Genomic DNA, 27,281 nt, shown 5'->3' with positions numbered 1-27,281 from the left:
TTTCTAAGCTTTTTCTGATCGAAGGAAAATCCTTCGATCGATGGATTAAAATCCTTCGAATCGTTTGATTCGAAGGATTAAATCATTTGATCGAACGATTTTTCCTTCGATCGTTCAATCGAAGTATTTGCGGTATATCCGTTGACTTCAATATTCAAAATCGAAGGATTTTACTTTGACGGTCGAATATCGAGGGTTAATTAACCCTCGATATTCGACCCTTAGTAAATGTGCCCCTAAGTGTAATTTTCTTAGTATATTTCATGAAATGTGAGTTCCAGCTTGCTTACAGCTTTCTAAATAAGCCTGTGTAGGAGGTCATGGGAGTGATACCATGTCCCCCCATAGTGGTTACCTCTTTTTTTCTTGAGTTTCTACATTCTCACTGTCCTATGCTCCTAAAAAAAACAGATGTAAAACATTGTATAAATGCGCCAGCACTATATAAATGACAGCAATTGTAAAATAAAAATGATAAAAACAACAGGCTGGGCAAACTTTCCTGTGTAAACATCTGACCAAAGTTAGGGCTATCTTAGTCTCCACCTGCTGGAATGTCATGAGAAATACATCCTCATAGTTCACAATGAATCACAGATGTTTTGGTATTGTCATATAAATAACACTCTGTATTTTGCAGTTTTACTCAACCCAGTTTGTTTTTACATAATGGAAGAAAAGGTCAGACTAAACAACTTTGCAGTTTGCATTTATTAAAGGACAAGAACAGGGAAATTCACAGAGTGTGCCAATGTGTGAATTGTATTGCTCACCTTAGATAGGCCAGGGTGCTATTCCTGCTGCACATCACTACCAATGCCCCAGGAATCCTCTTTGGGTGTCCTGGAACTGCAAGTACGCAGTAGAGTAATGATCAGACTAGGTGCTTCACCTTCCAAACACTTTTTCAGTTCAATTGTTTTCAGATAGTTCACCAGAAATAAAGACTTTTTTTAATTACTTTCCATTTTTTTCTTTTTTTTACTGTTTTTCCAAAATCTAAGTTAAAGTTTAGTTCCTGTCTCTTTTGAGTCTGGCAGCTCAGTAATTCAGGGGCAGATTCTAAACTGCTACAACTTTGCTACATTTAGTTGATGCATTTCTCAGCAGCATCTGTGAAATATTAGCAACCACAAATAATAAAAAATGAAAATCAACTGCAAATTGTCTCAGAATCTCACTCTCTACATCAGTTTTTTGAATGCCAGGCTTGGAAGCAAGTTTAGTTTGCATAAAAACTAAGTATAGTGCCAAGTACAGCCTCTTGTAGGCTGCCAGTTCACATAGGATCTACCAAGTAGCCAATCACAGCCCTTATTTGGCACCCCAAGGGGCTTTTTCATGCTTGTGTTGCCCCTCAAATCTTTTTATATTATAATGTGGCTCATGGGTAAAAAAAGTTGGGGACCACTACTCTATATCATACTAAAAGTTAATTTGATGGTGAATAGCCCCTTTAAACAGTGCATGCACACCTTTCCCAACATCGCAGAAGATCTCGGTGACATCACAAAAAGGTGGCAGAGCAGTGTGTCAGGAACAGTACCCTTGGCCACTGCACTTTTTAGAGGAGAGAAGAGCCATCCTGGGGTTGATGATATTTACTGGGGGGTGCCTTGCACATTGACACCACTCGGTGAAAGGTCCGTTATTATTAACACCCATTTATAAAATGACCCAATATTCCGCAGTGATATACAATATAAAAAGAAAATATAGATTTCATTACAAAAGCAACAATCGATAACTAATACAAGAGTTAAAGAGGGTCCTAAACAAAGGAGCTTAGGTTAACTCCAGTTCCCACAATTCCTTGAATGCTACTTCACAGGTTTGTTAATCAGCTTCTGCTTTATTGTTTCAAGAGGACCAGATAGGGACAGAAAAAGCAGCTCATTTACAAATAGTTTAACATTTAAAAGTTGTTTGCATATTGCCATGCCTCTGTAGAATGCAGTATTTCCTCCTAGAATTCCACTGCAACTTGCTACTGAAAAACCAGAATGGATGCAAATTAACATCTGTTTTGCAAAAAACATGCAAACATTCCATTACACCGTTTTCTAACTGCATTTTGGTCATAATTGTGCCACTTCTGGTGCATGTCATTGTCCCATTCACTTACTCCAAGTCAATTGCAGCTATGGAAACGTGCCACTGAAGTGAGATATAAATGGTGGGGTCATCAGGTCTACTGGCCTAGGTGAGAAGCAACCCTGGTATAACATAAGAAGGCAGTTTGTAATGACAATTTTGAGCACATAATGTAGAATGTAACCTGCTAACTGTCAAGGACTTGTTTCTCATATGCCCTAGATTCTACATTTTGCCTTGTATTCTTTGGGGAACACATGGTGCTGGCTGAATTTTTGAGGACTCCTCTATATGACTGAACATAAAGCTGTCACTGTCATTGCTTGTTAACAGGGGAAAGTCGACAGTGTGTTCAGAAGCTTTTCCTCAGGAAAATGCAGTTGCCGCTACATGTTATCATTGTATAACATTCTGCACTGGGAAGTCGCATAATCTGCTTTCCAAATCCACATCAGTTCTTAACTACTTGTCCCCTTTTTTATCCAACGGTAATAAGTGTACAAACACACATGGCTTTCCCTGTCATCCAAATTACCTTAGATATTGTTAAATTATTATTACACAAAATAAAAGCTAAACTTATCGTTAAAGGGGTTGTTCACCTTCCAACAACTTTTCCCAGTTCAGTTGATTTCAGGTAGTTCCCCAAGCATAAAGAATTTTTTCAATTATTCTATTTCTATTTGTGACAGTTTTTCTAATATTGAAGAGTAAAGTTTAATTTTTCACCTTCTAAAGCAGCTCTGGGAGGGGGGGGGGTCACTGACGATCTAAACTGTTCTAAATAGATACATTTAGTTGATACATTTATTTGATACATTTGTTATATTTGTCTTTGCTGAGCAGAATCCCTGAGTTTTATTAAAGGCAGCTGTTAGAATTGATACAATAGTTGCTAATAATTCACAGATGCCACTGAGAAACGTATCAACTAAATGTAGCAAAGTTGTAACAGTTTAGGGTCAGGGCACAGATTCGGGGAGATTAGTCGCCCGGCGACAAATATCCTTTTCTTTTCTTCTCCCTGAACTGCTTTCCCCTGCCTTCCGCCAGCTATAATGAAAATCACTGACAGGACAAATGTGCCCAGTGTATAGTTTATGGCCATATGTTTGGAAATGTAGGGGGGAAGCCAGGTACCCCAGTAAAAATTTCGGATCTTTTGCAGCCTATCACCCTGAAAAATAAAAAGTCGCCACAGTTTTTTAAGGAAAAATTTTCAACTATTTTTCAAGGAAGTCCTAACTACTCTATTGCACTTTCGCCTGGCCTGAGGTGGTGAAGGCAAGTCTGTCGCTAGAGGTAACGTTGAGTAAAATCTGCATCTTAGTGAATTTGCGTAGTTATCTTCATTCGCCACAGTGCAACTTCGCCAGGTATAAAGGAGCGAATTACCACTAGAGTCTATCTCCTTTGCTAGCAAAGTTACACCAGCGACCCATGGTAAATCAGCAAAGTAACGAAATTACGTCATGCTGGCGAATTTAGTAAATCTGCCCCTTCGAGTCTGACCCTGAATTACTGAGCTGCCAGACTCAAACACTAAACTTTAACTTATTGGAAAAACAGTAAAAAAAAAAAAAAGAAAAAATGGAAAGTAAGTAAAAAAAGTCTTTATTTCTGGTGAACTATCTGAAAACAATTGCTTGTTAAATACTAGTCTGAAACAAGGGGGTTGGTTTGCAGCAGTTCAGTCGTTTAATCAAATGTCTTATACAGAAATACTTTTTAAGGCTAATGCCACGCATAGCTGTTTTTTTTGCCTGTGTGGAAATAGCTGATTCTCTCTCATCTGTTCAGACCTGTATCTATACTGACAGGCACTGCATCAGCTTATGTGCAGAATTTTCGCACAGAAACAGAAGAGTATGTTTTTGTGCCAAAATCCTGCATTTGCAACAAGCCGTGCCTTCAGAGTTGTCGACTGCAGCTTCCCATCCTCTGATCTTATTAGGCCTTGTTTTGAGTGTGGGTCTGTTTGGTATGGCGTGCAAAAGAAACAAAATGTTGGGGTAATCCTAATTTGCCAAAACATAAGCTGAAAGAGAGGGTTTGTCTGTTGTAGAAGCTATTGCTAGAAGGCTGAATATTTATTCTAATGCAGATTGGACTGAATTTTATGCGGTCATGTAATGGGAATCTGAATGAATTACTGCCTGTGAAATGTATACAGCGAGCTGATCCTTGTGCTTGGATAACTGACAGCAGCCCAGAGCATGTGCTGTGAATCTACAGAAAAAAGAAGGGGGGGGGGGTATTATGGGCATCAGTGGAGGTGCAGATTGTCTATGCTAAAGAGCTTTGTGGCCTGAGGCTGGTACAGAAGCCAGACAATAAGGTGTAGCATTTATTGCCTTGTTCTTTGGTGAGTTTAGTTCTAATAAGAAAAAATGTGGAGACAATGGAGTTGCTAGAAGGCATACAGGGATTTTTTTGTAAGCTTGTAATACAAACCGTTATTTAATGACAGTTCTATTCCTCATTTCCTGAGCAGTGAGGTTACAATTATTAACCTTTGTTTATATAGTGCAGGCATTTTCTACAGGGCTTTACACTGCCCCAGTGAGCTTACAATGTTCATTCCCTATTTCATAAAATAACTGAAGCAATTAGAAATTTGTGATGAAATATATATGAATTCAACACAGGGGCCCAGGCACCTAAGGACTTTGTTTGTTCCCTTTTAAATAATCACATTGTAGACTATTTCAGAGCAGAATATGGAAATGAAAGAATTGTTTCAGATCTCTTCACATTTTTTGAACACTAATAAGTCGCAAAAACTTTTTTGCCTCTCTAGCTTGGAGACCCTTCTATTTTTCCAGCTGTCATTGTTGAGCACATTCCAAATGCAGATCTCCTGCACACCTACTCTGGTCTAACCTGTGTTGATGAACCAAACCATATGATCACAGAAAACTCATTGGATGTAGCAGAGGAACAGATTATTGAAGATGATGACCTCACTCTTACAGGTAAAAAGTGGTCTTAATTCACTCTTTGGCACAATATAGTTCAGGAAGTAAATATTAGCTATTGTATTTTTAAACTAGGGAGACAACAAATACAGGATTTGGTTCAGGTTTGGCTTTTTAAGTAGGATTTGGATTTGGTCGAAGTGCCCGGGTGAACCAAATCCAAAAAAAAAAGGATGTCATAGTGCACAGTTCTTTTTCCTCTTGTTTTGCATATGCAAATTAGGGTTCAGATTTGGTTTGTGATTTGAACGAAAGAATTCAGGGTTTGGCCAAAGCATAAAATAGTGTATTTGGTTCATCCCTATTTTTTACCTACAACAATGCATGTCCATGTTATTAACAACATATGTCCTTATGTGAAACACAACTGCATTTTCCCCTTTAAAGGGGATGTAAAGGCCAAAAAATAAAATCCCATTTTTACTTTCTTCAATATAAAGAAACCTATCTCCAATATACTTTAATTAAAAAATGCCTACCGTTTTTATAAGAAACCTGAATGTATGCAGTGAAATTCCCCCTTCGTTTTACTTGCTCTGACTGCTGAGGATAGGAAACTTCAGATGGTCCTTAACTGCTCTGCAGGGAAACGATATTTTCAAACGGCAGGGGGCAGCTTCCCCCACCTTACTTCCCAGAACAGCAGCTTTGTTTGTTTTCCTGTAGAGCAGCTGGCGACCGTGTAGAGATTTGTATCCACAGACCCAGTGCAGTCTACATATTCTGATTATTAATCAGTCTTGCTATATCAGCTTCTATGCCAGAAATTATTTGACTTGTGCTGTCTTGATAATTCATGACAATCCCTAAGATTAGCCTCCCAACTGAGGCCCGACCACACTGAGCATGAGCGTAGTCTTGGTCTTGTAAAGATGTTTAACAAAGTAACAAGATGATGACCCCCTACGGCCAACTTTGACAGCATAAATCATTTGTTTAATTAGGCTTCTGGTGCAGTAACTTAACTACTTTATACTTTCAACTTTTTATAGTTGAAACATCTTGCCTTTCAGTTGAAGCATCTTGTAACAGTGGCGATGAGACTATGGAGACAATTGAAGCTGCCGAGGCACTACTAAATATGGATTCACCTGATTCACCTATGCTGGATGAAAAAAGGCTTGGTGAGTGGACGGTCCCTGGAGAGAAGGATCTTCATGAGCAATGCTAATTATATATGAATCATCAAGTCTTCTGATGCTGTATCAGGTTTATACTAAAGGGAGGGCTAAAAGAAAGGCATCCAACATGCTCCATTTTTTTTGTAACTTCCTTTGGTCTAACAGCAGAGATGATGAAATTGCGTTAATCTCCAAGGGAATACAATTTTGCATTTAATCTGCTGGAGTTTCTCTTCCTTTTTTCATTTTTGGATTTGCTCACACAATTTAGTTGCAGCACAGAGCAACTGTAAGGAATTAGACCCAGAGAGAATTGCTGTAAGAGGAAAATCATTGGAACACATCTTATAGTACTCATTTCCAGGCTTGGGCTTTGCCAGCAATGCATATCAAGAGCAGCAAAAATAATGGAGACAGAAAGAAACGTAGAAAGATATTTGAGAAATTTGAGTAAAAAATGCATTTTTGTAAGTGTGAATATTTTTGCTGTTTAGGAAAAGCTGAGTTTTCCCTAAAAACTCAGTTCTGACAATAACAACCAAATTAGCCAACCATTTAGAGCAGCCAACTTTCAGTCCGTTGAATGAACTTTTATTTGTGTGTGTTTCAACTTTTCTAATATGTTTTCAGTTTGCATATAAATTTGGTAGGATCTGGAGTTAAATGTCCAGAATGACTGATTCATTCCTAACATTACTTGTAATATGATCATTTATCATTTTCCTTCCATGCAGAAACCTTTGTGAATTCTCCTTTAGCTCATTAAGACTGTTTTTTATATATTGTATGTGTCATTGCTATTGTTGTGTACCTTTTAGCTAACATCTTTGGTTCAGCTGATGATGACCTCCTGATCAGTCCTATTACCCACGTCTCTGTCACTGTTGATGGAATCCCAGAGGTGGTGGAAATTAACCCGAACTTCTATGAAGAGAATCTAGAATCTAATTTACAGGAACAACCTAAGAGAAAAAAAGGTATGTATCCAAAGCTGTAATAATTACACAAAGCATCACTCTCCGTTGGACTTGGCAGCAAAATATACACTGCTACAGCCAGTAAGAAACTCAAGATTAACAAAACTGAAGATTTTGAAGGCTAAACACTACACAAATAGTCATGTTTTTGCACATTTTCTACAGCGTATACATGTAAGCTACACAAAAAATTGCATTGGTCAACAGATACAACTTCTGCCTACTCTGAGTGGGTTTATGGGGGGGCCCATAGTCATCTACATGCATGCCCTTTATTACCTTGCTATTTATTAGGGGTTACTAAAGAAATGATGGACACAAGCTGGACACAGCTGGAGCCCAGAACATTACAGCTGATTTAGGGTCTGGCCACAAAGACAGATTGGGGGAGATTAGTCGCCAGGCGACTGAAGGGTTAACATGAAGCTCAGATGGGGGCTGAGACTGTTGAGTACCTTGGTTTTGTTCTTTCTCATGGCCAGAGACAAATTGGCCCAAAGAGAGTGGAGGCTATCGTCAAACCAAAAAGACCCAAAACACAGAAAAACAAGTACAGAGGCCTACAAGGGTCGGCACGTAGGCATGTTAACCCTTCAACGACAAATCTCCTCTTCTTCGCGGCGACTAATCTCCCCAATCTGCCTTCCGCCGGCTAAAATGAAAATCACCCTGGGGCAGGCACATGGAGTGCTTCGTTTTCCGAAATCGCCCGAAGTTTCTCATGAGGTAATTATGGGTGACTTCGAAAAACGAAGCGCTCTGTGTGCCTGCCCCCAGGCAGGCATTTTAGCCAGCAGAAGGCAGGGGAAGGCAGATCTTGGACATTAGTCGCCGCAAAGAAGAGGAGATTTGGCGACTTATCTGCCCGTGTGGCCAGACCCTAAGGTTGGTGTTAGCTCATATTATTTTTAAATTGACTAATGCAAATAATGATTTTTAAAACTTACAATGTAAAACTTTAGAAAAATACTTAAACAAAACTAGCTCATTAATGGTAGTATACTATATCCAAATAATATGTCAAAGGTGCCCCTTTAAATTCCCTTGCATCAGTGTACTAACAAAGCTGCAACAAGGACACAGAACAAATGTGCATTGCCTTGCAGTATACAGTACATGCAGGTGAACACTGAATGGCCACACAACTGAACTAAGTGAATAGTCGTACAACTGACTCACAGAAGCTGAGTGATGATGATGACGTGTGCAGTTTATTTCATTAACATTCAGTCATTATTAACATTATTATTAACATACAATGGTAACATGATTTTCTTTTCATATATGTATTTTGTCTGAATAACACATTTTATATAACTAATAATGCAATATAATTGGTCCAGGATAGCTCTGATACTCAGATAATCAGTAATGAGCAGTATGTCAATGTGGAATTATTTCTTACAATGAACATCTTCTACCTTAGGGAGAAAACCAAGAAATCCTCGTCCTGAATCTCCCACCACCCCAAATATATGTGTCAAAAAGAAAAACAAAGATGGTAAAGGTAAACTTGTTTTTAAAATCATATATTTGGGGCAATAGAAGAATTCCTTGCAACATTTGAATACCCTAACAAAGGCGAAGGAAAAGTGCCCTTCTAAGGTTGCACTCAACTGAGTGAGTGTTCAATAAGACACTTTACAAGTTTTGCAGACTAGATATAGAAGGCTTCTCCATGACAAAACTGGATCCATATTTCTGGATTTTCTTGAAAATTTTATTTGATCTTTTTCAGGAAATACAATTTATTTGTGGGAGTTTTTGCTGGCTTTGCTTCAAGATAAAGCAACGTGCCCAAAGTACATTAAGTGGACACAGAGAGAAAAGGGCATTTTCAAACTGGTAGACTCGAAAGCTGTTTCCAGACTGTGGGGTAAACATAAGAACAAGCCTGACATGAATTATGAGACCATGGGCAGAGCACTCAGGTAAATCCAAACAAAGCAAATTTCACAACACACAATGGGGGTATATAAATCAAAGAGTAAAGTCCACTCTCCATTCATTTCTATTGGATTTTTAAAAGAGTATTTATCAATGGGTGAAAGTGAAAATTCATCCTTTGATAAGTATGCCTTTCAAAATCCCATAGAAATGAATGGAGAGTGGCGGAATTTTGATAAATATACCCCAATGTATTTCTATGGATTAAGATTAATTCTTTATAAAGCTTATGATTCCTGATTCATTTAGTCTGAAACTCTATACAGAAGGAAGGAACACTTCTTCTGCCTAAAGTTTAGGGATGCACCGAATCCACTTTTTTGGATTCGGCCTAACCTCCCGAAACGTATCGTGCTGAAAAAGGCCGAATCCTGGCCGAATCCCGAACCGAATCCTGGATTCGGTGCATCCCTACTAAAGTTACTATCTAAGCTTCCTTTCCCCAGTATTTTCATCCCTGTGATTTCCAGGGCCACTGCCATCAAAATGCTCTTAGCAAAAACAGGCAGTTTATGCACTGGCACAATGGAAGGCAGCAGTGATAGATTATAGGCTTGATTCCAGTGAAGGCAAATCTGCAAGGCCTTTGTATTGAATGTATTGTATGTTATATACATCTATATACATCTTTCTCTGCGCCAGTGAATTTTAAAATCTATATTTTAATTCACTGGGGCTAGGACAGATGAAGAGTTTCCATGCTGTGAAATATGTAATAGATTAATAATATTTTATTAGAAATGCTGCCCTGTTATGCGATTAAGCACTCTATGCCCTATATCCCTGATTGCTGGCCTAATTAAATTCATTCATCAGACAGAAATAAGCTTTTTGCAATTTCTTTTCTAAGGCTTGAAAGTATCGACAATTATTTAAAAAAATCTGAAAAGTTCTCACTATTCAGACCAATCTGTACAGACCTTTTCCCCCTATTTATCAATACATTTTTCAGAAAATTTCAAATCATACAAATTTTTGGATTTGTTGCCAAAAACGGCAACTTTTTCGGATTTGACGGCCGAAAACCACAAAATCTTTGAATTATTAAACGAAACCCAGCGCAGATTAGGATATAAATGGGACATCTGCCATTGACTTCTACATGGACTTACAAGTACTTCTTTATTCGGACTTTTAACACCATCTGGGTTTAAATCACTAAAAATTCTAGGTTTTTTTTTTCTATGAAAAAATTCTGTTTTTACCCTTTAAAAGTCTGACTTTAATAAATCACCCCCTTTCTGAATATTTATGCTATGATTAGATATTTATTTTGGTATATGTATTGTTTTTCTTCAGGTATTATTACCAAAGGGGAATTTTAGCCAAAGTAGAAGGTCAACGGCTTGTCTATCAGTTCAAAGAAATGCCAAAGGATTTGGTATATATAGATGAGGAGGACTCTAGCTCCAGTGCAGAATACTCTGGAAATTTGTCTTCAGATTTCTCCTTGCAGCACTCTTCAGTTACAACTCCCACCAGGAACCAAGCACGGGCACCAAAAGGCTCTTCCAACAATGCATCAAGGGCCAGCTCAGCCACAGTTCTAAAAAATGGATCTTCTAAATATTTGAAGTTGAAAGAGGAAATAGATCCAGTCCAGCAACAAGTCTCCTTGATTCCATCAGATTTATTGAGGACAATTCAATCTTCTTCAGTATCACAGCCACACCCAACTCAGCTATATCGGACAGTGCATTTAATGCAGCCCGGACAAGCAATTTCAGAACAAGCCATAACTTGCACAATTCAAAATGACAGCTTGCCTGGAGCTCAGACTGTAAGGTGAGAAAAGTAGCAACTTCTAACTTGGTATAGTATGCATATGCAAGGGATCACATTGATCCAAAAAACGTGATACAAACAGGATTCTTTATAACACATGAGGTTTAGGATTGGCATATATATAATCTTTTCCTTTCCCAGTTACTAATGCTGCTCTTTATAGACACACATAAAGATCATTTTCAGAACTTTGTGCCTTTCCTGCCCAACTATACAATTGTTTGTTCATGTGCTGCCCCACAAAACGATTGACTTTGCTAATCTACCAAAGCAGACCCATCACAATGTCAGGTCAGCAATTGTTGTCTTTAGGAAATGTGTACATCCAATTTGTCCACTCAATATCCGTCTGTGTTTGCAGTCAATCGGCACTAATATCTGGAGTTTGTAAAATTAGATATTAGTTATGTGTTGCTTCTTGTAGTCTAAAAAATGGATCATAACAAGGGCCTATGTAGACCTATCAGAAGAGACATGGCAGGGCATTTTAAACAACGATTCCCATAGGGAGGAAGCACACCAAACATATGATTTTTGCCTTTTAGGACATTTATTCAGCAGTGTTGGCACAAGCTTTCGGGGTCAACCCCTTCCTCAGGTGCACCTGAGGAAGGGGTTGACCCCGAAAGCTTGTGCCAACACTGCTGAATAAATGTCCTAAAAGGCAAAATCATATGTTTGGTGTGCTTCCTCCCTATGGGAATCGTTGTATGAAAACCAGGCTTGGAAGTAGCTGGAGGAGTTGAATGCACCCTAAAGAAAAAAGGAAAAGTAAGTGGTGTGCCGAAGAATATGTATGCAGGGCATTTTAAACTGCAGTCACAAAAATCGATTCACAGTGGTTCTATTAAATGTATTCAAGCAGCTATTAGCTGAAATACACTGAGGTGTGAAAGTGTGATCCAGTCACAATGCTACCATGAAACTCACTGAAGAAGCTGTTCATTTTTTTCAAGTTACTTGACTGTAAGCTTTAAAGGGGAACTATCGCAAGAATTCTAATTTTATATTAACTTCATCATACTGAAATAAGAAACTTTCTCAATATAATCAATTAAAAATTCTGTACTGTTTCTGAAATAATCAAGTTTATGTTCTCTTTTCATTGCTCAGCATCTGTTTCTCCTCATTCTGTCTTCATTCAAGAGTTGGGTGTCAGATGAATGATCCAATATATCTGATAGGGGGGCTTCTTTAGCCTAGAAGATGTTTCAGAGCTCACTCTATTTAAATCACCAGAAATCCTGTCTCTCTACATGCAGAATTTGCGCAAAAGGCAGTTATTTTGTTAGATTTTGTTTGTACTGGAATCAGTTATTTGAGTGAGCTCTAATACATCTGCTAGGAAAGGGAGCCCCCCTATAAGATATATTGGATCATTCATCTGACACCCAACTGCTGCATGAAGACAGAATAAAGAGAAACAGACCATCTCACCTACACATTTCATATCCTAAGAGCGTCAGGTTTGTTAATATCCAGACTATGGAAATCACAGGAAATACTGAAAAAGGAAGACCTTGTATATTTAATAGACTCTAACCTTACCTTTGAAGGTCTAATTGCTAGAAGCAAAATATCCTTAAAGTCCAAACTGCCAACCAACAGTGGCACCTATGGAAATCGAAATATTTTAATCAGCATTGATGCTAGACTCATTTAATTTAAGGAGAGATTATCTAATTAAATACCTGACTATCTAACTAACTATCTATCTGACTATCTGTTTATTTCTACCTATCTATTTACCTACCTTCCCCCTCCGCTTATTTTTTATTTCCTTACCTACCCTTTTATTTACCTGTTTGTCTATTTCATCTTTTTCTTTTTTATTTGTTTTAAAATAAGATTTATTTTTCTTTTCTGTAAACTGTAAAAAAAAAATGAAGAGAAACAGATGCTGAGAGAGGAATAGTGAATACATGTATATTCCGTATGAAGAAGCTTATATTAAATTTTAATTAATTACTGGAGTCATGGTGTGTCATGTAGAGGCACATTTATCAGAGGTCGAATTTTGATCTGTGTCTGCTGCAGCATGGGGCCAACAATCAAATTGAGCCAATTTGGCCCAAAACATGTGTACCTTAACCCTAACCAAACAGGAAAATGTAAATCTTTTCCATTACCTTTGGAGCTGCCCTTACATTACCCTGGTTTGACAAAAATGAAGAGACTTTATTTGCTCAAAGTTGAAAATAAACTTAGTTTTATCCCCAGTTTATGCCCTTTTTTTTTTACACATTGGTCCCCCTTCTTTTACATTGAGTAAACATTGTAAATTTAATCCCAATATGATCTTGAACTTAATTTTCCGCTTTATGTCAGCTACTAAAAAGACCCTATTTCTGTTCTGGATTTTAGAGTTTCCCCCTATCATAAAATATATTTTAGTACAATGAAACCAGTGATGTTAGCAAGAGGCCATAAAAACCAAATCGGAAGAACCACATCTTAAACTCAGGTTTTCTGATAATTGGCCTCTTTATTTGGATCAAATAGACCCTAGGCACAAATCAAATATTTTGGAGCTGTTACAAATTGAACTATGTTTATTTATTGGGCAGTTTTAGTGGCTCTGTATCATCCTAAAACATTTTCATTTTGTAAATCCACCATGCGAGGTTTGGTTTTAGGTTGATCTGGTTATTTAATAATACTTTATGGGTTTATTGGCTCTTTATCCTTATATAATGTAGTTAATATAATTATTATATACGCTTGTGATGTAAGCTGCGTGGCATATGCATTTATGTAATCTCATTGTGTTTAATATGATCTGTTAAAACGTAAATCTTTTATACTTTGAATAAACTCAATAAAAATAATGAAATAGATAAGCATGTTCTTGATCTCATCTGTGTATTTATGATTTTTTTATTTTATTATTGTAGAACTATACAGTCTCCAGGACAAGTACCAGTTGTGGTCTCTGCAGGAAATCAGCAGCTGCATGCAGTAACACTCCAAACAGTGCCTCTCACCACAGTCATAACAAGCACAGACCCAGTAACGGGAGCAGGGTCACAAAAATTTATACTACAAGCCATGCCTTCAGTTTCGCCTATGACAATACTTAAAGAAAACATGGTGCTACAACCCCAAAGAACAGGTTCGCCGCCTCCATCAATTGTCTTGAGCCCAAGCCAGGTACAGCAGGTTCTCAGCGGCAATGTGCAGAGTCTTTGTAATGGAACACTCAGTTTGCCTTCATCTCCAACCTTCAGTGCAAGTACTCCAGTCATGAGCTTTTCCACCAGCACTTCACCTCTGCTCACCCAGGCTACAGGAACAGTCATCACATCTGTAATCAAGTCTCCTGAAACCAAACAGACACTTCTTCCTGTATCTACCACTCAAGCTCTGCAGGAGGGAACACCAGAGACTGCTGAGCAGACTGAGCAGAAATATCAGCCCCCGTGCGTGTTGGTAGTTGCCAGTCCTAACGGGTTTCCTTCTCCATTGGAAATAAAACAAGAAAACGACCAATGGGCATTTGATTCACAATAACAAAACCAAGCCTTTATATTTAATATGTAGTTCCAAATGTGATAGGTTCTTCCTCAACCGCATCTATTTTTTTTTTTAATTCAAAGCCTCTATTTTTTGTCTCCCTATTCTTGTTTCCCAGTAACGTTCAGTAGATTTTGACTTTCACATGAGCTTTGTAGGTTTATCTGGAACAGAAATCGGGAACATTCATTTGAATATCGTTTTCTATACATATGTTTCAGACACAAACCGTGAAGGAATATATTTTTTGTCAGTCTTTTACTGTGTTTGTATCAGCTGTGTATTCTGTACATTCTATGTTGTTAGCATGTAAATAAGTGACTTCAGCATATCTGTGCTTTATGGGGGTTGAGCCTTTTGCTTCATACTCTGTTATAGATGACTGCAGGCCATCTATATTTTCTTTATATATACCAAATGTCCAGAATGATCAGAGAAAAGGAAATTAAATATAACAAAGCTGTTGTAATGCACTGTTGAAAAAAGGCATTGGATTTCCTTTTCAGTCGGATTTGTGACCGTTCAACAACTGAAATTCAGTTGACTTTACCTTAGCAGTAACTACTGTGCCTTAGTTTGAATAAAAAGTTGCATTAAAACATTACAGGTGTTGCAGACAGAATATAAAGAGATGGGATACCTTTTTTATTACATGTAAATATTGTATATTATCTGCAACTCTGAAAATTTTCTAAAAAAAATATATAAAGGGGCAGTTTGCCTTCACACCACTTATCATTTTCAAATAGTACACCACAAATAATGCTTTTTTCCCAATGTTTTATATTATTTTTATGATTTTTCTACTCTCCAGCTTTTGAAAATGAATTTGTTTCATTCCTACTACCTTCGAAATTGTCTACATTGATTGATACATTGCTCAGCAGCATCTGCGAAATGCCCGCAACAAATATATCGACTGCAACAGTTGCTGTGTGACAGTTTAGTGAAGCTCAGGGAAGCATGCTCAAAAGGAGCCGAGTCTGGGATGAAACAATGAATGTATGAAATGGTAACAGTTTAGAGAGCCGGTAGAATAAGCCTCGCTGGATGAGCTGCTACTGGGTAACAGGAGAAAGACAGATGACAATTGTAACCATTTTTAAAACGTAACTTTTATAAAGAAAAAAAAAAGCTATTGAAAAAAGTCATTTTTTGTTGTACTATTTAAAAAATATTACAATATTTTGTGAAAGAGAACTGTCCCTTTAATAAAACAAATTTCTATTTCTTAAAATAGTTTAAGAAAAAAATCTGATTTTATAGCCACAAGAGATCAGTTATATGTTTAGATTGAAAATGCTATATGTATATTGATATACATTGAATTTGTATTTAAAAAAAAAAATTAAATGTTGGAACACCTTTCAGCTTGCTGTTTTTGTATTTTAACTGGTTAATTATATAAAAAATAAGAAGAATAAATCCGGTTTGCAGAAAATTGAGAACTAAGGGCTATTTCCTCAATAATATACACCACCACCATTTGTGCTTTTTGGAGCTTAAAGGGATACTGTCATGGGAAAAAATTTCAAAATGAATCAGTTAATAGTGCTGCTCCAGAATTCTGCACTGAAATCCATTTCTCAAAAGAGCAAACAGATTTTTTTATATTCAATTTTGAAATCTGACATGGGGATAGACATTTTGTCAATTTCCCAGCTGCCCCATGTCATGTGACGTGTGCCTGCACTTTAGGAGAGAAATGCTTTCTGGCAGGCTGCTGTTTTTCCTTCTCAATGTAACTGAATGTGTCTCAGTGAGACATGGGTTTTTACTATTGTGTGTTGTTCTTAGATCTACCAGGCAGCTGTTATCTTGTGTTAGGGAGCTGTTATCTGGTTACCTTCCCATTGTTCTTTTGTTTGGCTGCTGGGGGGGAAAAGGGAGGGGGGTGATATCACTCCAACTTGCAGTATAGCAGTAAAGAGTGATTGAAGTTTATCAGAACACAAGTCACATGACTTGGGGCAGCTGGGAAATTGACAATATGTCTAGCCCCATGTCAGATTTCAAAATTGAATATAAAAAAAGGTTTGCTCTTTTGAGAAATGGATTTCAGTGCAGAATTCTGCTGGATCAGCACTATTAACTGATTCATTTTGAAATTATTTTTTTTTTCCCATGACAGTATCCCTTTAAATGTAAATTGGATTGGCAGTCCTGTGAGGAGTTGGCACACTGCAAGTATTCATATGGAAACTGATAAGCAACATGTTATACCAGTTCCAAACAACAGTGAGCTAGACTGCTGCTATCTAACTTTATCCTGGTATTGTCCTTATTATACATGTCTGTCGGGGACTGGATTATAAAGAAATAAAGATGGCTTATAGGTAGGTCTGTAGTCATTTAGAAGACTAGTAAAGCCATTAAGGATCACCCCTGTCCTCATAACTTATGTTTAATAAAAAAAAATTTGGGCTAAACTGAAGCGAAAATTAATTGGATCTATAAATTCATAAAATAGATGTTAGTTCTTCACCAGCTGGTGGTTTTGGCAGGGTTAAGAGCTCTGAAAATCACACTGATAGGCTGTCACTCAGAGCGCTTCGTTTTCCGAAGTTGCCTCACAAGGAAACTTCAGCGACTTTGGGAAATAAAGCTCTCCGATTACCACCCCGCCAGCAATTTACATTCTAGCCGGCGGGAGGCAGTTTGGGGAGATTAGTCGCCCCGAAAAAGAGGAGATATGTCTCCGGGCGACTAATCTTCCCGAATCTGACCCTTAAAGGGGTGGTTCACCTTTGAGTTAACTTTTAGTATGATATAGAGAATTATATTCTGAGACAATTTGCAATTGGTTTTCATTTTTTATTATTTGTGGATTTTGAGTTATTTTGCTTTTTATTCAGCAGCTCTCCAGTTTGCAATTTGAGCAATCTGGTTGCTATGGCCCGAATTACCATAGCAACCATGCATTGTTTTGAAGACTGCATTATGACTAGGAGAGGACCTTACTAAAAAGACGAGAAATACAAATTAGCAATAACAATAAATTTGTAGCCTCACAGAGCATTTGCTTTTTAGATGGGGTCAGCGACGCCCATTTGAAAGCTGCAAAGAAAAAGGCAAATAAAATAAAACTATAAAAAATAAATAATGAAAACCAATGGAAAAGTTGCTTAGAATTAGCCATTCTATAACATTCTAAAAGTTTACTTAAAGGTGAACCACCCCTTTAAGAGTCAGAACAAGAGAACAGGATGCATTACTGGCATGATGATATTGCACCAGACCCCCTGCAACAAAAAAGGCCAGACATTAACCACCTCTCCCTTTCATCAGGGCAGACTTCAAGGGATGGGGCAAAATGAAAGCACGGACCCCACGACCTCCTAGCCCCACCCCCATACAAGAGTTACACTACTTGAACATGTGTTTCACCATCTTCACAGGCATCATCTGGGCATGACGTATATCTTAAAGGGGTGGTTCACCTTTAATTGAACTTTTAGTATGTTATAGAATGGCTATAATGGCAGTTTTTGAATTATTTGCCTTCTTCTTCTGACTCTTTCCAGCTTTCAAATGGGGTACACTGACCCCATCTAAAAAAATGCTCTGTAAGGCTACAAATGTACTGATATTGTTGCTTTTTATTACTCGTGTTTCTATTCAGGACCTCTCCTATTCATTTTCCAGTCTCTTATTCAAACCAGTGCATGGTTGCTAGGTAGGGTTGCCACCTCTCCAGCTCTCTCCGGCTCATTTATATCCCTCTTAAGGACTGGAGTCCAAAACTGCACTGCATACTGCAGATGAGGCCTTACCAGGGATCTATAAAGAGGCATATTTATTTTTTCACCCTTTGTGTTAATGCCCTTTTTTATGCAAGACAGAACTTTATTTGCTTTAGTAGCCACAGAATGACACTGCCCAGAATTAGACAACTTGTTATCTACAAAACCCCTAGATCCTTCTAATTTAAGGAAACTCCCAACACACTGCCATTTAGTATATAACTTGCATTTATATTATTTCTGCCAAAGTGCATAACCTTGCATTTATCAACATTGAACCTCATTTTCTAGTTTGCTGCCCAGTATGACCAGTATGACACAGCTGCCATGGTAACTCACAGATACAATAATCTGCCTATTTCAATTTGGATTATATAATAAAAAAGGCTGAAGTTTCCCCACCTCTAGAAACCCATAGCAACCAGTCATTTGTGTGTGTTCTTCTGACCAATCAAAGCTGCCTGGTTATGGTTATTAAAGAATGTACATAATAATGTATACAACATGCCAACATACTGGGTGTTGAGTCAATATGAATGTATTGTTTATAGTTCATTTTATCTCCCTCTTTAATAAGAGTTTATCTAAGTCACCCCTACAGAAAGCTAGTATAGGCTTCACAAGTCTAAAAGCACATAAAGGGGTAGTTCACCTTTAAGTTAACTTTTACCATGTTATAGAATGGCTAGTAACATTTTTAATTGATCTTTTATTTTTTATTAGTCTTCATTTTTTACTTGCTACATCCTCTTTCAGCTTTCAAATTGGAGTCACTGTCCCCAGCAGCTGATGTCTTTATTGATCCGAGTCTACACTTTTATAGTTATTTTTTATGACTTGTCTTTCTTTTCCTATGTTCCCTATTCATCTTCTAGTCGCTCATTCAAACTACTGTCTGTTTGCTAAGGTGACTTGGACCTGTGCACCTTGATAAGCAAAGTGTTGTATAATATCTCTGTCTTCATCATTGTAAAAAGTTAATATGAAGGTGAACTACTCTTTTAATGTAATGTATCAATGGTTTTGCTGTGATGCTCTTGTTTGTCATTTTCTTAAATCTCCAGCATGCTCCAACAGCAGTTTGTAGAATTCTCTTTGTTTTAAAGAGGATCTAAACTCATTAAAATGAATGTAAAATTATTCAGAATGCTCCTCTGGGCTATTATACAATTTACATTTTATATGTAAAATTGTTTAAGCACACTTTGACATTGTTATACCGCTAGGCAGCCTTAGCTCAGCAGCTCTTTTTGAAAATCGAGAGTGTCAGAGACCCATATTTCTGTGCTCTTTCTGTGCACTTCGTGTATTCAGTAAACACTCTGTTTGCTAACTCTCTGAGCCAAAATCCTGGTATTAGCAGTCTAAATATGCAAATATCTAAAAATAGAAAATGTATGTAAATTGCTTTCCAGAGAAGAACCCTGAGCGAGTTTAAATATTTTTTAAGGATTTTGATCTTTTTGTATTTTGCAAAGTGTGAGACAAGGTGAAAACAAATGTGCAAATGACAATGTGTTTGGACTTTGCACACTACCCCTCTAGTATACTAGATTTTTGTAGGGTCAATTTCTCCACCTCCTTTAGGCTTTCAATGTTAAGTCGGAGTCCCCAACTTTCTTTACCCGTCATTCAGATGTTAAAAGAGTAACACAAGCATAAACAATGTTGCTGGGTGGTGCAAAATAAGTGACTGGCAGCCTACAGGAGACTCTATTTGTCAGTGCATCTGGTATTTATGCAACCAAAACTTGACTACAAGCCAGGAATTAAACAATAAGCACCTGCTCTGAGGCTAATGCATCTGAGAGCAACATCCAAGGGGTTGTAAGCTGTAAATTGCTCATAAGCCACTGGATAGGGTTCGCTGTGAAAAGCAAACCCCCCCCCCACACACACACACACACCTTGTTCTGTTGTGTTGTGCAGTGATAGATTTGAGGACTTGAAACCCTCTGCTTTCCAGAGAATCTTTGCCCCCACCCACTATAGACAGCAGAGGGATGTCAAGTCTTGTGCTATGCGCTATCTTCCATATTTCCTCATTTGCTTAAAAGCCATCCAGCCCCTTCTTAAAGCTATCTAATGTATCAGCTATCACTACTGATTCAGGGAGAGAATTCCACAACTTAACAGTTTTCATTGTAAAAAAAAAAACCTTTACAATATTTAGGAGGAACCTCCTTTCTTCTAATCGGAACGGGAGCCCACGTGTCAGCTGGAAAGACCTACTGGTGAATAAAGCATTAGAGAGATTATTATATGATCCCCTTATATATATATACATAGTTATCATATAACCCCTCTTCTCCAGCTTGAACATCCCCAATTTGGCCAGTCTTTCCTCATAGCTAAGATTTTCCATACCGCTTTGTTGCCCTTCTCTGTACCCTCTCTAATACAATAATGTCCTGTTTGAGTGATGGAGACCAAAACTGTACGGCATATTCTAGATGGGACTGTACCAGTGCTCTGTACAGTGAAAAAATAACCCCTTCCGCAAATCTATGCCCATTCTAATACAGTTTAAGACTCACTGGCATTGCTTGCTACAGCCAAGTTTTCCATTATGGATTTGCCTAGTGAAGTCCCATTAAGGGTATAAGTTACATAAGTGCATATTTTTACATCCCAGGTGCATGACTTTACATTTATCAACATTGAATCTGCCACTCAGATGCCCAGATTGGCAGTTTGTCACGATCCTGTTGCAAGGGTGTCATATCCTGGATGGAATTTATTGGGCTGGATAGTTTTGTGTCATCTGCAAACACTGATACATTACTTACAATACCCTCCCCTAATAAAAATGGATCCAATACAGAGCCCTCTGGGACCCCACTAAAAACCTTACTCCTCATTAAGCCCAACAAACCTTAGTTTAGAAAGCAGTCGTTTGTGGGGCACAGTATCTCTGGCTTTGGCAAAATCCAAAATAGATCACATCTACTGCTCCCCCCCTGCTGTCCAGCCTCTTACTCACCTCATAATTAGCAATCAAATTTCTCTGACATGACCTATCCTTCATAAAGCCATACTGATTACTGCTCATAATGCTCATAATGCCATTCACCAGGACCAACATTTTGAATGTGATCCCTGAACAAGCCTACTGGTGTCAAATTTACTGGCCTGTAATTGCCAGGCTCTTAATCCCTTTTTAAAGTGGACTCGTCACCCAGACATAAAAATCTGCATAATAAAAGCCCTTCTTAAATTAAATATGAAATCCAATTTCTTTTTTTTATTAAAGCATTCATAGCTGTTGTAAACTCATTTAAAAATATCAGCAGTCAATCAAGTATTGCTACCCCGCCTCTATGCCTAGGCATAGAGGCGGGGCAAGCAATTACTTTCACTTTCCTTTCAGCACTTCCTAGATATCACCGCTCTCCCTACATTCCCCCAGCTCTCTTAACGATTTAATTGTGTAACCAGGGCATATGGATGGACATTGGGTCCCTGTCCCCTGGTGCACAAACAAGATTCTGAGATGATACAAGACTTGCCTTAATAACAGTGTCCACAAAATGGCTCCTTCCTGGTTGCTATAATTATGAGTTCCCAGACTGATGGAAACAATATTCAAATAATTTATACAGTGTAATTAAAGTTCATTTTGCTTGACTAATATGATAAAATAGGATTTGGATCATTTTGTTTGGGTGACGGGTCCCCTTTAAAAATAGGAATTAGCTTTCCTCCAATCCATAGGTACCATACCAGATGAAAAAGCAAATCTGAGAAAATAAGAAGTAGAGGCCGGTCTAAAACTAACTAATCCATGGGTGTATTCCATCCGGCCCTGGCACCTTGTTCACATTAATTTTTAGTAAAGCTTTATGAATCACATCTTGAGTCAGCCACTGACTAGTTTGAGGTGAGCCAACAGTGCAGTTATGAGGTGGGTCTAGGAAATCTAACTATTCTATTGTATATACTGAAGAAAAGAACTGATTTAACACATTCACATTTCCTATTTTTGCCTTCCGGATTGCAGTTTTACAACATTTATTATAGTATTTATATTCATATGTCCCCTTGTAGTTTTTAAATACCTTTTCTTTATTACTGTTAACTTCTTTACTTCAAGTATGTTCCTATAAAAAAAACAATCTTTTTTTTTAGAACTTCAGAATGTGTTTATGCACCTTATCTACATAAGCCAAATTGAATGAGTTCATGTCAAAATGGGGGTAAATGAGGGTATATTTTCCCTTTATGGTAGAGGGATGTAATTTTATATTGATAATGATAATATGTCTGCAAGCTTTACAACTGCCACATATATGTGTAACTATAGGGAACTATGGCATTACTTTCAGGCTTGACCTGGTGGTAATTCAAGGGTTCCAATATTTTCCATACAATTCTAGGTTGCGTAAAATTTTTGTAATTTTTTTAAATTAAAACAAATTATAGCTGCAATAAAAATTATAAGAATCGGTTAATATTTTAAATATGAATTTATGTGACAAAGACATAAACAAGGTGTTGAAAGACTTTCAGTGGGTTAACAGGAGAGAGAATTGTAAATGCCAGAAAGTGAATTTGAGTGTGGATCTAGATAACTGCTGGTGCATTGAGTTTCAGGGAGCCAATCATAGCGCTCCACTGGGATAGCTGAATCATTGTCATCAGAACAGTGTGTTAACACTGCTGCCTTGTTGCGCTGGGCTCCAGGATTTCTAGCCAGGACACAATCTGCAAGTTTACATGCAGATCACAGTGTCTGTGTGGGTTTCTTCCAACATATCAAAAACATACAGGCAGATTAACTTTCCTGATCAAATTGACCCTAGAGTGTGTGAATGTGATAGGGACCTTAGATTATAAACCTCACTGGGGCAGGAACTGATGATTGAATGATGCATCAATGCTGTGGAATATGTTAGCGCTGTATAAAGGATATATTATCTCAATGCTTCAGACCTGGAATTTTCCAGATAAGAGATCCTTTAACAGAGATGAAAATGTATCCCCAAACTAATACAAATGAAGCAGGCAAGCACCACTTAAATATTTATTACATTTACTTTCAATGCAAAATGAATAGCAGAAAGCAGTGACATCTGGTGGATTTAAAGGGGAACTGTTGTAAAAATGAAATGTAATGTAAGCTTAAGATTAAGGGCAATGAGACATAGAGTAACAGTAACAGCTACTTGTCACAGCTACACTATGTGTGTTTTGGCAGAGGAAATTCTCAGTATTGTCTATGGCAGGGTATTTTTGGCATTTTGTAGCCCCAACAAGAAGCTGCTACTAGTAGTTCTGTGCAGGGTCATACTGGGCCGATAGGACACTGGGAAAAAAACCCGGTGGGCCCCCTGCTCTTGTGGGCCCAGCCGGCCCAGGCCCAGATTCGCACCTAGATTTGCAGGCTCCTTCCTTCCGCACCTGCCTGAAAACCATAGTGGGCGCACATGCTCAGTGGCGCAGCTGCACGCCGGCGCAGCAGGGGGGAGTCAGTAGGGGGGCCCTGGACAGCAGCCCCGGGCCCCCCAGTCCGACCCTGGTTCTGTGTGTCATTACCCTATGCTTTTAATTACACTTTCAGCTTGAAATTCTCTGTCATTTCAAGTATTTGACAACTCTATGAATGAATTATTGATGTATGCTCCCTTTGCCTTGACAATGCATCAGTCCAAGGGCACACTAAGCCAGCTACAGAGAGGGAATATCGGCATGAAAATGGATACAGTCCCGTTTTTCTCTGGACAGTCACTATTTTGACAGCTCAAACCGGACTTTTTCTTTGATCTCCTGCACTGAACAGCCAGAACAGCCAGAAAAAGTTTCTAACTTAATTGTTTTTTTTGGCAGAGAGCCCAAATAATGTGCAGGTGCACTTAGATACTTTTGTAACAATTTATGATAAAAAAATAAGCAATTGTAACAATTTAAGATAAGTAGGTCTCTTGGGGAAACTTTGACGTGCAGCTTAAAGGGCAATTCACCATCATAAAAAAACACAGAAAAAACACAGAAATGTGTTCAAACTTTCATAACTTGCCAAATTTAGTAAAATTGACATGGTAATTAGGGGGTGTGTCCATAAAAATGGGCGTGGTAAAAATTTGCAGCGATCCACGCGGCAAATCTTTTTGTCCCTCTTTCTATTTCCAAAATGTTGGGAGGTATGGTTAACATAAATGTTTCTAAAATGGTTACAGTGGAAGTAACCTATGTTTTTTTTACTTTTTTTTTGCCATTGTTCTAATTTTATAAGTACTTGGTACCCTAGTGACACCTGCATAAAGTATCATAGTGAAAAATGCTTCAGTGGATTTAAGCAGCACTGCATTTGTACAGTTTGATGAAACAACCCAGACACTGAAAGGGTTAAGGATAAGGTCTCTCACAGTTATGAGTATCCATGGAGACAATGTTTGGTGTATGTTAGCCAGTAATGTTTGTTTTGTGTTAGTGGGGGGGGATAAAGTCTCTTGTATTTCTAATTTGCAAAATCACCCTTCGATTTAATTGAATGGAAGTTCCTTGGGCCTGTAAAGGGCCCGACAATTGGCATTTAGAAATACAACAGCTGCCTGACCTGCTTGTGCACTCTGTGGGCCCAGAAACTTGCCATTCAAGTTAATATAGGGGCAGTTCTGAGTATTCTGCAACAGCAACAAAATGCTCTATATTACCCAGTCCTTCATTGTCCTAATATGTATTATAGTCAATGCCAAACTTTCCAGCAGCCAACTGTGACTGTCAAATTGATTTTTATTGCACTTGTGCTACCCAATGGTGTTTTTTCTGTCAATTTTGAGTTATATTTTAGCATATACAATGCATGATTATTCAAACTTGCCTTTTACATGGGCAGATTAATAACTATTCCATCTTTTGGAATGAAAATTGTACGGCTCTAATCAATGTAATAGATTAGCAGGGAAAATACCCTCAGCCATACCCTTAGTCTTACAGAAATTATTTTAATTGCCATCAGTCTATGGTATTGGCTCTATAAATGCTGATTGGCAGCTCTCTGGGCCAACATTTTGTGAACTCCATTTGGCAGGGATTCAGGTTGTGCTCAAGGACAGCACTCTTTGCACGTGCATTTCAAATGCAGAAAATCTTCAGCGTGTATGTATCCTAAGAGGCATCACATTGCAGCTGGCATGGCAACAAAATTAGTGGCAAAACTTCTCAGATGTAGTCAACTAATAGTAACAGAAGCAACTGCTTCTGAACAAAGAGCGCAAAGCTTGCAGGATGATGTGTTGTAGCCAGCTGTGGTATTGCTTATTCTCTTGTAATGTCCAGCAGACATTTTTGTGTGGTGTGAAAAAAACACAACATTTTGTGCAAGTTGTTTTGCACCTTGCCACCCCCCCCCCCCAAGAAGTAAGTCATAAAATGTCACCAATTGTCCCCTTGGATGCCCCAGCTTCTTTGGAGTGTCTGTGAACACAAGAAGTATCCAAATCCCTGTATTTAAGACCTAACATGGATACAGGAGGGCTCATTTACACAGTTGCTAAATATCACACGCCCATGGTTTGCTAATTCTTGTGCTATTTGTCGGGATTGATAATGTTTTTATATTTTAGGTAAATGTCCTTTTAATAATCTATATAATCTGATTGGACATTTAGAGGCACATTTATCAAGGGTTAAATTTCGAATTAATTTGAGTTTTTTTTAAAACTCCCATGAACTTGAAATTTGACCAATCAAAATTTATTATAAATATTAAATTTTTTTAAACTCGGTTGAATAGGATGGCCTTGAAAACTCGAATCAAATTCAATTCGATTTTAAAAACTCAATTCCAGATTTTTTTCTCAGAAAAAAATTTGAATGTCAGGAAGGCTGCAAACAACTCAGAATTGATCCCTGAACGTCTCCCATTGACTTAAACAGCAATTTGGCAGGTTTTAGGTTCTTAAAGTGCCAGAGTATGATAAATCTCGAAAATAGAATTCAAATTTTTTGAGAAACTCGAACTGAATTCGAATAGCTCCCTAGTCGAATTTGACAGTTTTGACCATAATAAAACTGAAAAATGTGAATTCGGATGTTGAATTCAAATTTTCAATTTGACCCTTGATAAATCTGCCCCTTAGTAGATCAGTTCTTTTCCTTATTTGATGATTTATGCACAGACTAATTAGTTTGTGGGTTTCATTTAATTTTTTATAATTGCTAGCTACCGTAGTTCCATCCTTCTGCTTATGTGACTAGCATTGTGAGAGGTTTTTTTTTTTTGTTTTAATATTTTTCCTGTTTACAACTTTTGTTGTCATTTAGAATTTTTTTTAACAAAGATTATATGTATGTATATTTTGTGACATTTAAAGAGTTACATTGCAAACAAGTGATTTTTTTTTTTTTGCAGTTTCCACGTCTTGCACTAGATGTGTTTCAGTGGCATAACCTGCAAAGAGCTGTACTAGACATAAGTGGGCACTAAGCTTGTGGATGGGGATACACTGCCTCAAGTATTTTTTTTTTCAAACAGATGAATACTAAAGTACTGTAGTAATATTAAGTGATAATGACATTTTGAAACATGTAATGAGTATCAAGTTGGTACTTAACCAAAACATTTCTTTCTCTGTAATACAGTGCCATCAAGAGTAGCTCAAGGATCAAAATAAAGAGTTCGCTCCTAATACTTTAACATCATGACAGAAGCTGGAACTGGGCCCCCTGCATTGTGAGTATATTTTACACGGGTTGTATGTGTGTTTTCAATAATCTGTCTGGTCTTAATGTTTAAGGGGTTTGTGTATGTAGGTGTATATTTGTTTCTATAGTGCTATTACTATACACATCACTGTAGGGATCATTTATGTCTCTGGGGTGGGGGCTCAAATGCAAGAGCATTAAGAAATTCAAGAGCTCATTTAGGACTCACTTACTACATGTCTCCCCCTGCTGGTCAGTTCCTTCTTGACACTGTTTCAAGAGATATATTATTTATTTTTATTATTAACATGTATTTATATAGTACAAACATATTGCGTAGCACTGTAAAGTTAGTGTGATTATACAACTAAATCACATGAATTATATACATAGAACATATGGAGTTAAATACATCACAATCAATACTGGTACAAAAGGTGAGGAAGGCCCTATGTAGAAAGAGCTTACACGCTAAAG

The 27,281-nt window shown here is 37.7% G+C and overlaps 2 protein-coding genes across 8 annotated transcripts in view; both read left to right on the top strand.

The window, feature by feature from the left end:
* elf1.S (E74 like ETS transcription factor 1 S homeolog) overlaps positions 1 to 15,780 on the top strand; it is a 76,293-nt gene extending 60,513 nt beyond the window's left edge. For 3 of the 7 annotated variants that reach the window (XM_018248075.2, XM_018248076.2, XM_018248074.2), the window contains 7 exons: positions 4,895 to 5,069; positions 6,086 to 6,196; positions 7,012 to 7,170; positions 8,597 to 8,677; positions 8,909 to 9,101; positions 10,417 to 10,902; positions 13,797 to 15,780. In XM_018248075.2, coding sequence (XP_018103564.1) covers positions 4,895 to 5,069; positions 6,086 to 6,196; positions 7,012 to 7,170; positions 8,597 to 8,677; positions 8,909 to 9,101; positions 10,417 to 10,902; positions 13,797 to 14,412 — 1,821 coding nt within the window. In that variant the 3' untranslated portion in view covers positions 14,413 to 15,780. 7 annotated transcript variants of the gene reach the window in all.
* Positions 15,781 to 26,560: 10,780 nt separating this feature from the next.
* sugt1.S (SGT1 homolog, MIS12 kinetochore complex assembly cochaperone S homeolog) overlaps positions 26,561 to 27,281 on the top strand; it is a 43,867-nt gene continuing 43,146 nt past the window's right edge. The window contains exon 1 of the mRNA XM_041584349.1: positions 26,561 to 26,832. Coding sequence (XP_041440283.1) covers positions 26,801 to 26,832 — 32 coding nt within the window. The 5' untranslated portion in view covers positions 26,561 to 26,800. The remainder of the gene's footprint in view (positions 26,833 to 27,281) is intronic.

Source organism: Xenopus laevis, chromosome 2S, assembly GCF_017654675.1.
Source record: "Xenopus laevis strain J_2021 chromosome 2S, Xenopus_laevis_v10.1, whole genome shotgun sequence".
Lineage (NCBI taxonomy): Eukaryota > Metazoa > Chordata > Amphibia > Anura > Pipidae > Xenopus > Xenopus laevis.
Note: the sequence above shows the minus strand (reverse complement) of the source record. Positions and strands in the feature narration are given on the sequence as shown.